Source organism: Canis lupus, chromosome 28, assembly GCF_003254725.2.
Source record: "Canis lupus dingo isolate Sandy chromosome 28, ASM325472v2, whole genome shotgun sequence".
Classification (NCBI taxonomy): Eukaryota; Metazoa; Chordata; class Mammalia; order Carnivora; family Canidae; genus Canis; species Canis lupus.
Window position 1 is genome coordinate 18,928,342 of NC_064270.1, and position 12,387 is coordinate 18,940,728.

General features: G+C 39.2%; 1 protein-coding gene across 5 annotated transcripts in view; it reads right to left on the reverse strand.

Annotated features, from left to right (window-relative positions):
• The window catches only part of SORCS1 (sortilin related VPS10 domain containing receptor 1), a 514,957-nt gene that overhangs the window by 186,256 nt on the left and 316,314 nt on the right, over positions 1–12,387 (reverse strand). For all 5 annotated transcript variants that reach the window (XM_025467149.3, XM_025467148.2, XM_025467150.2 and 2 more), the window contains exon 4: positions 475–633. In XM_025467149.3, coding sequence (XP_025322934.1) covers positions 475–633 — 159 coding nt within the window. The remainder of the gene's footprint in view (positions 1–474; positions 634–12,387) is intronic.

The window sequence follows — 12,387 nt, forward strand, 5'->3', positions numbered from 1 at the left end:
CTGAATAATATCATCTATGGACATTATTACTGCTCCTCTGGCCATTTCTCTCACTGTTTTAGCAAACCCCTAAGTTAGTGCTCTTCACCTTCTCTTGTCCTTCCGTAGAAGGCTCTGAGAAAAGCAATGGGTCCTTTATCCAGAAAGATGATCACATTTCCACATGCACAAAACAGTCTCAAAATCCAGGGGGGTTGGGAGCTCCTCATGGTCTGCAGCATCTAGCTTGAGAACTGCTTCTCCACAATGCCTTCCTTAGTGTCAGGCTTTTCCCTTATATCCTGTTTCAGATGTTGACACAGCTCCAGCAAGCACCCTGAGATCCTCCCCACTGCCCCTGACCCCTTGGCTCAGAGTTCAGGCTACCACACAGAACAAAAGTCACCACTGAGAAGAAATGTAGAGATCATTAGCTAGTGGTCTGTTCTCCAGAAAGCCGTGTACTGTTGTCTCAAACAAGGTAATCATGCTCACCTTTTGGTCTTGGCTGTATGCCAGAATCCAGTCCTCTTGCTTGGGGTGGAAAAGTAAGCTTTGGATATAAAAGTTCAGCCGGTACTTTTGATAGGTGGCCCCTTCATCTGAGCTGATCAATAAACTGCTCTCAATCTCCGGGTCTGTGAGTAACATAATCTGCAGCCAAGAATTGTTGGGGAAAGAAAACAACAAAAAGTTAAGTTTACATTCTACAAAACTTAGAAACAAGCTAAAATTTTGGAAAGAGAGGAAAAAAGAGCAAAGAATGTTCAGTCAAACAAGGACCTTGACTCTGCCGGTTTGTTTTCCTGGACAAATGCCATGAAACTACTTTCTCTAAAAAAAACCTCAAAGAGGCAGAAACAGGTGGAAGGAAGGAAGAATTCATAGAGGAGTGCATTTTATTTTCCTCTATGGGGCTCCTTGTTTTTTCCCCAAGGTCATTTCCTTAATCTAAAATATATCTCAGTCTTCCCCCTAACCTTAGTCTTCTTTTTTATTGTGTCTTGTATACTTTTCATTTTGGGAGAATAAAAGAGCAAGACTTGTCACAGTCTGTTGTGATTAAGGTGGAAAGAAACAGAAATAGGATGGGGTCCACCAGTTTCTCTCTTTTACTATATGCCCTCTTATTCAGATCAGTAATACTCTCATGTCATTCTATCTTTGGTCTGATTTTCTGAGTCTTGACTCAAAGGCTGGGCTTCCTAAAGCCTTCTCTGGAAATTGTACAAAGGCCCCTTTAAACTTTTTAACCTATTTTATAATTTCCTTATTTATTTTGCTTATCATCTACATACTCCCTAGTAGTACATAAAATTCCATGAGAATGGCGGGATTGGACACTTCTTTCTTTTTTTTAATAATAAATTAATTTTTTTATTGGTGTTCAATTTGCCAACATACAGAATAACACCCAGTGCTCATCCCGTCAAGTGCCCCCCTCAGTGCCCGTCACCCATTCACCTCCACCCCCTGCCCTCCTCTCCTTCCACCACCCCTAGAGTTCATTTCCCAGTTAGGAGTCTTTATGTTCTTTTTCTCCCCCACAGGTATATTCCCAGCAGCTAGAGTAACGTCCAGCATATTTTATAGACTCAATAAATATTTTCCAAATGAATGAATAAGTAAATAAATGAATGAACAAAAAGAGCTCTCAGAGTAGTCACATGGAACTAGAAAGACACCCAGAACAGTCTGAGTAGGTACGAATGGGAGCGCCATGGAAAGAGGAGCAGGATGGCCTTCTCAATCGTTAGCCTACTTACCAAAGAATATGCTTTACATGTGTACACATTCACACCTTCAGAGGCTTTGCACTTTCTTGTTAGGACAGTTAACCATGGCCAGAGTGGTGTGAACAATCCACAAAAGGAACAAGATGGAGGAGCTGCCCTGACTGCTTTTTATTCTCTCATTTTATGCCTCTAGGAACGTGTGATAAAGTACCTCATTCCCGACTCTCTGCAGGTCTGCTTTCACTCACTCAAAGTGCACACCTAATGCCTCCAGACAGGTGGCCTTAATGCTACCCACTGACTTCTTCCCCATCAAGTTATTAATTGGCACTTTCTGAGTTTGGTTCAGAGAGGCATGAAAGATGTGCTTAATGTGTGTCCATATGAAGAGAAATCACTGCAGCCCAGGGTTTAAAGATTGCCAGCTAAGGATGTAATAATTCCAGGAAAAGAAGAGAGAGGAAAGGAAAAAAAAAAAAAAATAGAGCCACGTCACAAAAGATCCACATGCCAGACAAACACACGGAGCTTTCTCAAGCATTTGGAGGCAATCAGATTAAAACCTCAGAATAGTTAGTGTCATCTTTGAAAGTGGTGTCCTGTCATTGCAAATGGCACATGAAGAGCGCATACCAGACACTCTCCGAATGAACTGTGTTTATGTAACCCAGGAGGAATTCAAGGTTCCTTGCCATTCCTTCAACCTGCCCCTTCTTGAAGAGGGGAAAGGGATGTGCTGGAATGAGGGGAACACTGGCTGTCAGCCACACTCCAGACAAGATGAAAAGCACACATGAAACCGGAGTCTAATTGCCTCATTCTGTGTTCCAGGGAAGCCACTGCCTTACCAACCAGAAATTCTGACAAAGTTATATAGGTTTCCCTGTCTCACATTCACCAGCGGACAGTGTTCTCTCATCAGATGGCTGAGACAGAACCACCAGCTAATCTACTAAGTACAAAGTCACGTACCTTCCTTAAAATCTAGTGTATGCATTAAGCAAGGATGTTCAGATGGCTCCTAAATTTACAAGAAAACTTCCAGGTGATTTCATATTTATTGGCACATAAAAGCTGCCATTTTCCAAATAACAAATAAGCCATCAAATGATCACATTGCTTTGTGTCTCCAACCACAATTAACAATAATATATAACAACCTTTTGCCACTACTGCCCAAAAGTAATTTCCATGATAATGTGAAGCGGTTCAATTTTATAGAGCACCCATTGTCTCAGGCAAGGTGATTTTTTTTTCCTCCTCTGATATTCTAGCTCCCTGTTAACCAAAATATGTTTTCCTTTCTTCCCATGAGTGCAGATTTCACCACCTGCTTCTTCTGGCAAAGTATTTCATCAAAATAAAAACAGTAGGCCTACAGAATATCCTCAAATCAAGCTGATTTTCATGTGTCATCTAAAATCTTTTTGGGGCCCCTGGTGGCTCAGTTGGTTAGCATCTGTCTTTGGCTCAAGTCATGATCTCAGGGTCCTGGGATCGAGCCCTGCATTGGGCTCCCTGCTCAGCGGGGAGTCTGCTTCTCCCTCTCTGTTTCTCTGCCTCTCCCCTACTCCCTGCTGATGCTCTCTCTCTCTCATATGCTCGCTCTCTTTCTCAAATAAATAAAATCTTTAAAAATAATAAAAAAATATCTCTGATACTCATGTATGCTCTAAATCATCAGACTATATGAGATATTCTGCTTCCAGATAATACTGGATCAGGGAAGATAGAACAACACAAGTATTTTTAAACATACGGATACTTAATATTGAATAAACAAAACTCATGGCTTCCTTTATTTTTATTCTGAGTGCTGAAAATATATAGACCAAAATGTCACCTTCACTCTACCGTCCTCACCTGAAACCCTCTCTCTGAAAATCTGTAGAGGATGTCAGGAAATTCCCCCCTGTAAAATTTATAGATGTGTCTGTATTACATAAGCTTTCCAGTGGTTCCTCTCTCAAATCTCTGCTCAAATCCACGCAAAACAAACAGGTCAATCTGGATCCATTTTTATTTAGCCATTTTTTATTGCACAAACTTTGTAAGACTGCCAGCAGAATTCAAAATACAAGAAAAATAAATTGTTCATGACCCTATTCCTTCAACAAGTCAAACTATATGTGTGCTTCCCTCTACTTCTGTATTCACATCTATATAATATTATGGATGTAATGGGTTTTTTTCCATTTAATGTTATGACCTACGTTCATTTGCAACTGAACCATAAACACACAAGTGCCTGTACACACATGAGTATGTACCACTGTGTACAATGTATTTCAATTACTTAATCACAGCCTTCAACATAATTAGGTTACAATCAGTGCAGTGGCTGAATGGCAATGAGTACTTAAGTTATTAACTGAATAAATGAAATTTTATTATTTCAGTCTTTAAATTCAAATTCTTCGGTAATTTATTCCTACATAAATTGGGTTTGTTGTGTCCTTTTGAAGGTTATTAAAAGTAAATCAAGTTAATAATAAGGAATTTAAGCAAGTTCTAAACAGAAAATGTTTAACCTATTTGAGAAAAAAGTAACAACGTAAACATAAATGTGATCTAATTTTTAGACATAAATGATGTATTTATAAATAAAGTCCTATCTTCTGCAGTAGGTGTTCTCTTGGGAAATATTATCAAAATAGTACCTTCAAGTTAGTGAATACTCCTAAGAAAATAACAGATTACATTTCTCAGAAATGTTCAATGATCCCTGGTTTCGCTGGTTTGCCTTGGCTCTCTGCCCCCTTCTGGTTTCTCATGTTTAATCCTCTGCATTCTAGAATATGATCAGAAAGTGAATTTTAGGAGGACCAGGTAAAAGGCATGAACCTAAACTTCGTGCAGTTCCTCCAGTGAACTCTCTAAGAGGGATCTTTGTTTACCTGTCATAAAGCTTGGTCCACAGTAGGTCCATCCATCTTTGTAAATAAATGAATGAATGAATGAAAAAATCAGTGAGTGACTAAGTCCTCTTCATACATGACTTTGGCTGAAAGCAGCCCATGGATCCCTGTGACACTGAGAGTCTAAGTTCTCTGGAATAAATCCCTGCTGTCATACTTGGAGGCAAGGGGGGTGCAGGGAGAGGCAAGGGGAAGAGTGTCTTTAAGAGGAAAGTAATTATTCTCTGTTCAGATCAGCCTATGAGTGATTAGAACCAGTTTGCTTATGCCTTGCAGGGTGTGCAGACACTTCCCTGACTGCATCTGCAGATGAATTGTTTTCCATAGAAAGTCAATAATGGCGACACAGGCTCCCGCCACCCAACCCTAAGCAATCATTCATCATCCACTTTGGGAGAGGAAAGAAACTTTATTTGCTTTTCCTAGAGGTGACAAATGAACACGAAATGCAATTTATGGATTTAAAATATGTCACTTCTCCCTTTTTTTGGTATTAGTCCTTCTGACAACTCAGTGTCATCAGAAATTAAATGCATCTTTACTCTCTTTGACTTGCTCCAGATTCAACATATGGCTACATGACGTAATTCTACAAAAGGCTGCCTGGCAGTCTTCTGATCCTTCTGGGTGCCTCCTGAGGACACTCCTCCCTAAGGAATACTGCCATGGTTTACCTTTCCAGATTCTTTTCCTAGATGTATTGTTTTTGGAGTTCTGTCACTTAACCTCTTTGGATGAGGTGGGAGATAATCAGGAGTGGCTTCACCACCTGCAGGAATATACCTGTCCTACCATTCCTTTGGTCCTAAAGCACAGAGTATTTATTTATGTGTGGCTCATTACTTGTTTGCTCATTTGTCTACCCCTTGTCATTCATGGACTGTGATCACGAAGTGGCAATATATGGGGGATATCTCTCTCGTGCTTTGCTTAAGGTGTAACTCAGATCCAGATGCCTGTATCACAGGTACATAATAAATACTTCCATAATGATAATTACAATGACAGAGAAAAATAGCGATTGCAGCAATTGGGCACTCCAGTTGTCTAACACCACTATATTCAAACAAGAGTCTATCTATAAACATTGTATCAGGCTATTTGCAAACCTCTGGCTTCAATATTAAAAACAAATTAAGTAAAATTGAATCAGAGCAAGCAAATAATTTGCTGATCAATGTAGGTGCAAAAGCTGCTTATTACCAATGTGAGCTGAGTATTTATCAGACAAGCAGAAGATGAGAGCTATAAGCGCTTATTAATTGACTACTATTTGGAGGACAGTATTAGGGAAAGTTATACAGGATCCTAGAATGACCCATGAAAAGGAAATCACTGAACTATAAACAATAGCAAAAAAGAACAGGGAAGTGATTAAATAGAACAAAAAAAGTTCAAATAAGTAAACACTGATAGAATCTGTGGAAAGGTAGACCTAGTGTGCAATCACTTGCCCTAAATCCCACTCTTACCCACCCCCCCAAACTCAGTGAGGCCCATCTAATGCACAATCCATGTTCATTAACACAAAATCAGGTCATTCAATACTAAGAGACCAAGAGAATGTTTGGGCAACAGACCATCTACTCATGACCTGAAAGCTGAGTCAAGGAAATTGCTGGGAAACTTTGGCATCATATTCTAAAGAGTTTATTCTCTGAGTTTAAACTTTTCTTCCCTTCTTAATGCAGACCCAAAGGCTTTGACTTCTTAGGGGGAAAAAAGAATTTTCAGAAGTATATACAATTTCAGTCCTTCACATCTCTTACTAAAGCCTTGTCAGAAAACTCTACCTATTTATTATTACATAACAATAAGCTACACTCGTTTTGCCCAACCCTATAGAGAACACAGAAGAAGAATAAGGTTCACCAGGAATGACATTGTATGGGTTACATTCCTTGGAAAACAGTTCAAGAAAGAAAGCTTTAAAAATCTTTCTTCTTAGGGTGCCTGGGTGGCTCAGTCAGATAAGCATACAACTCTTGGTTTTGGCTCAGGTCACGATCTCAGGATCTGGGGACTGAGTGCTGAGTAAGGAGCCTGCTTAAGGTTCTCTTTCTCCCTCCCTCTGTCCCTCCCCTAAAAATAAGTTTTATTTCTTTTTTTTTACGATTTTATTTATTCATGAGAGACACAGAGAGAAAGAGAGAGAGAGAGAGAGAGAGGCAGAGACACAGGCAGAGGGAGAAGCAGGCTCCATGCAGGGAGCTTAACATGGGACTTGATTCCGGGTCTCCAGGATCAGGCCCTGGGCTGAAGGCGGCGCTAAATCGCTGAGACACCTGGGCTGCCCCTCTTATTTCTCTTAGAACTAATGAACATAATCCTCTCCTTTGACTCAAGTTCGAGAATCTCAAACTAAAAAACACCATTTCATGGTAAAACTACTTCCATTACCATAGATGAAACTGACCCTCCCACAAAGGAAACCTATGCTCAGGTATGTATTGCTGTGAATGTCTGTACGTTTTCAGAAAAGACAAAGAAAGAATGTATGTTTGGCGAAGGTCATTCCTGTCATGAGAAGAAGGAAAAACACACCATAAATATGTACTATCATCATAGAAAATAACACAGGAATATTCCATGCTCATGGATTGGCAGAATTAATATTGTGAAAATGTCAATGTTACCCAGGGCAATTTACACGTTTAATGCAATCCCTATCAAAATACCATGGACTTTCTTCTGAGAGTTAGAACAAATTATTTTAAGATTTGTGTGGAATCAGAAAAGATCCCAAATAGCCAGGGGAATTTTAAAAAAGAAAACCATAGCTGGGGGCATCACAATGCCAGATTTCAGGTTGTACTACAAAGCTGTGGTCATCAAGACAGTGTAGTACTGGCACAAAAACAGACACATAGATCAATGGAACAGAATAGAGAATCCAGAAGTGGACCCTCAACTTTATGGTCAACTAATATTCGATAAAGGAGGAAAGACAATCCATTGGAAGAAAGACAGTCTCTTCAATAAATGGTGCTGGGAAAATTGGACATCCACATGCAGAAGAATGAAACTAGACCACTCTCTTTCACCATACACAAAGATAAACTCAAAATAGATGAAAGATCTAAATGTGAGACAAGATTCCATCAAAATCCTAGAGGAGAACACAGGCAACACCCTTTTTGAACTCGGCCACAGTAACTTCTTGCAAGATACATCCACGAAGGCAAAAGAAACAAAAGCAAAAATGAACTATTGGGACTTCATCAAGATAAGAAGCTTCTGAAAGGGAGTATAAGGGAAGGGGGAAGAAATGTGTGGGAAATATCAGAAAGGGAGACAGAACGTAAAGACTGCTAACTCTGGGAAACGAACTAGGGGTGTTGGAAGGGGAGGAGGGCGGGGGGTGGGAGTGAATGGGTGACGGGCACTGGGGGTTATTCTGTATGTTAGTAAATTGAACACCAATAAAAAAAAAAAAAAGATAAGAAGCTTCTGCACAGCAAAGGATACAGTCAACAAAACTCAAAGACAACCTACAGAATGGGAGAAGATATTTGCAAATGACATATCAGATAAAGGGCTAGTTTCCAAGATCTATAATGAACTTATTAAATTCAACACCAAAGAAACAAACAATCCAATCATGAAATGGGCAAAAGACATGAAGAGAAATCTCACAGAGGAAGACATAGACATGGCCAACATGCACATGAGAAAATGCTCTGCATCACTTGCCATCAGGGAAATACAAATCAAAACCACAATGAGATACCACCTCACACCAGTGAGAATGGGGAAAGTTAACAAGGCAGGAAACCACAAATGTTGGAGAGGATGTGGAGAAAGGGGAACCCCCTTACCCTGTTGGTGGGAATGTGAACTGGGGCAGCCACTCTGGAAAACTGTGTGGAGGTTCCTCAAAGAGTTAAAAATAGACCTGCCCTACGACCCAGCAATTGTACTGTTGGGGATTTACCCCAAAGATACAGATGCAGTGAAACGCCGGGACATCTGCACCCCGATGTTTCTAGCAGCAATGGCCACGATAGCCAAACTGTGGAAGGAGCCTCGGTGTCCAACGAAAGATGAATGGATAAAGAAGATGTGGTTTATGTATACAATGGAATATTCCTCAGCCATTGGAAACGACAAATACCCACCATTTGCTTCAACGAGGATGGAACTGGAGGGTATTATGCTGAGTGAAGTAAGTCAATCGGAGAAGAACAAACAGTATATGTTCTCATTCATTTGGGGAATATAAATAACAGTGAAAGGGAATATAAGGGAAGGGAGAAGAAAAAGACTCCTAACTCGGGGAAATGAACTAGGGGTGGTGGAAGGGGAGGAGGGCGGGGGGTGGGGTGAATGGGTGACGGGCATTGAGGGGGGCACTTGATGGGATGAGCACTGGGTGTTATTCTGTATGTTGGCAAATTGAACACCAATAAAAAATAACTTTATGTTTAAAATAAATAAATAAAAAATAAAAAAATAAAAAATAAAAAATAAAGGAAAAAAAAAAGAAAATAACATGGGGCCTAACTCCAAAGATGGATATGAGTTTCATCTCTGCTATATATCATTTATGCCACTTTGAAGAGCTCATAGCTCACCGAATCTTCTCATAAGCCTGTTTTCTTGTTGAGAGTAGTGATACTATAAAAAAGTTTACATTTATTGAGCATCTGTTGTGTAACAAACACTCTACTAAACCTTTAAAATATTACTTCATTAAATTGCTTAAAAATACTTCAGGTAGATATTACGTCCATTTGGCAGATGAGGAAATGAGGTGATCAGTTCAAGGTCATACAGCTTGTTAGCGCTAAAGCTATCTATGGCGTGCACTGCATGGGTTTATATGTAGATTAAAGAAGATCACCTGTGTGAAAGCAATACTAAGTTTTGTGCTCATGTTACTATTTTTACTTCACAAAGAATGGCACATTTAGTGCTATATGGTTTGCAAAAATGTGATAGTTGAGTTTAAGAGGGAGGAAGGGGAGAGAGGGAGGGACAGAGAGAGAGAGAGAGACCATATTGCAAATACTTCATAAAAATATTGCCTAGATGGGAAAAGTAGGTTGGCAGTAAGGAATTAGGAGCTAGGTAACAGAGACTTTCAAGAACAAAACGGCTGGTATGATAGTCCTGAAGAAATAAAGACAGTTTTGGGTTTTCCTTTTTTTTTTTTTTAACCTTTAAATATAAATCTATGAAACCAAAATACCCAAACCTGCTTTTACACTCAGATTTTTCACAATGATCCTGGCCTTCTTTTCCTTACCCTTCTAGTATCTCTTCTCCATAAGATTGGTTTTATAGGTTATAAAAAAAAAATGACAGGAGTGAGCAAAAAGCACTGACTTAATAATAGCCCAGGTAGGGAAACAAACATTTCTCACAACAGAATTCTCCAAGAAATTTATGCTAAACCAATAAGAATCATTCCAGTGCTGGTTTTCTAGGACACAGATCATATCACTAACTGGCATCTAAAAACTGAAGTCACTTAGGCCAGGGAAATAGCTATTGTCATACTAAGGGGATAGTAGAGAATATGGCATATTCATTAATGCTTAGCATTGTATCATCTGGTTTTTAAAAATGGCATTTTAGAGGAAGAGAATGATGGACAAAATTGAGAAATATTTTTAATCCTGTAGCCACTATGGAGACTGATTAGATACCTTGAGAATATCTGAGCTTCCTTAAAAATCCCAGCATTATCCCATAGCCTCTGCTCAAACTCAATCAGAACACACATCCATAGGCAGTACAAGTCCCAGAGTAACTTCTCTCTTAAATCCCCAAAGATCTATAAATGCCAAAAGGTTACATCATTTTAAAATGTTAGCTGCTATCAGAAGGAGCAGCAATGCTAGGAGAGGCGGACATTCATCTTCTTTGCTCATGGGAAACTTTACAAGAAATGAAGTTCATTTAATGATAAGAAATCTCTTTATTCCACCAGAAATGATAAAGGAGAAGAGGTGGGGAGGAAGAGAGAGCAAGAAAGAGAATCCATCGGTATATTTTAACATTGATTTAGGTGAGGGACACACCATTTTTGGTTAAATCTCTAAGTTGAGCATTTGATTTTAGAGTTTGAATAAATGTCAAGTTGAAAGTTAAGAGAATGAAAAGAAGAACCCATAGGAATGAATCTCTTCTAAAAATTAGTGAACAGAATGTACCCACATTCTTCATTCCTTGCTTTACTTGTACCATCATCCTGACAAGTATGTTTTAGTTCTACTTACTTATATTAATGCTTCATGGTAAATGGGCAAATATACCAGGGTGGATCAGGGAAGATTAATGAAGTCTCAGCCACATGAGACCTTGCTAATGCGTTTGGCTATTAAAGCTTTCCTGAGAAGACTGTGGAGACCACCAGGGGTTTCTCTCAAACAGGATTTGCAGATTAGTGAAGTGAGAATCGCCTCTGCAGCTCCTCTGCAAAGCTCCCAGGAAGATGGCGCTGAAGGGGAACATCCAGGGAGAAGTGCCTCCTGTTAACAAGGAGCTCTGTTTCATATAAAATTTTTTTTCTTAGTTCTTCAATTATTTAATGACAGACACTGATCATTTCAAGTTGCTTTCGAGGGGCAGAAAAGAGGGAGTGTGTGCTTAATTGACACACCCCTGAGTATAATTACATTATCTGCTGCTTTTCCTCTATACTTTCTTCTTTCCTTTGGTCAGAGCAGGTGATATAATAGTGTAGTATTTTAAGAAGAGGATTTTTTTTTTCATGATTGCATTTTCCATGAAGTTCTATATCTTGGGTTAATTCCATCTCAAATTCATATATCATAAATAACAGAACTGATACAATGTATTTAAGAGGAAAGGACCTCAGTCCCACTTATTGCTGTGTAACAAACCCCCTCATAAAAGTGGCTTAAGACAACTATTTATTTTGCTGGTGGTTTTGTGGGTCAGGGATTCTGGAAGAGCTCAGCTGGGTAGTTACTCTCAAATCCATGTGATGTCAAATGTGGGGCTGGAACCAGAGGTTCCACTTGCAAAATGGCTTCTTCACTGCTGTATTTGGCCTTAGTCTCTCTTTCCCTTTCTACATAGAAGGACATTCTCTCCATGGTCTGAACTTCACAAAACATTGCATTTTTCTGACTCTGGATTTCTTAATTGGTGGCTTCCTTAAAATGTTGAGTGTCCTAAGGGCAAGTATTTCAAGAAACTCATATGGAAGCTGCAATGCTCCTTTTGACCTGGCTGCAGAAGTCCCAGGACATCCATTTTGCCACATTCTTTGATAAAACAAGTCACCAATTCTCAGCTAGATGTAAAGGGAGGGGAAAATCCCTTTTTCTTAAGGGAGGAAAAACAAATATACACGCATACAAAAGGGTGGCAAGGATTAGTGGCAGCCATTTTGGAGATACATAATGACAATTATTTACTGTGCAATTTGCCACTTACAATTAAAAGGAGGAGGGTATGATAAAAAGTATGTTATTATCATTATATTCAGTATATGCAAGGTGTTGTGATCATAGTATACCTGACATAGAGATGATGCAAGGTGTTGTGATCATAGTATACCTGACATAGAGATGATGAAGTTGTCAGATTTTTCATTGGGTTTCAGCTACCTTAAACTTTTTGAAGGCTGTGCAGTCTAATCTGATATCAATTCAAGGTGAATATTTATTGATAACAAAATGATTTTTATTGTTAGTCAGTCACAATCAAGAGACCCAAGGTCAAGAAATTCCAGGCTGTGGAATTTTAGGGTACATAAAATACTCAGATTAAATTACAGA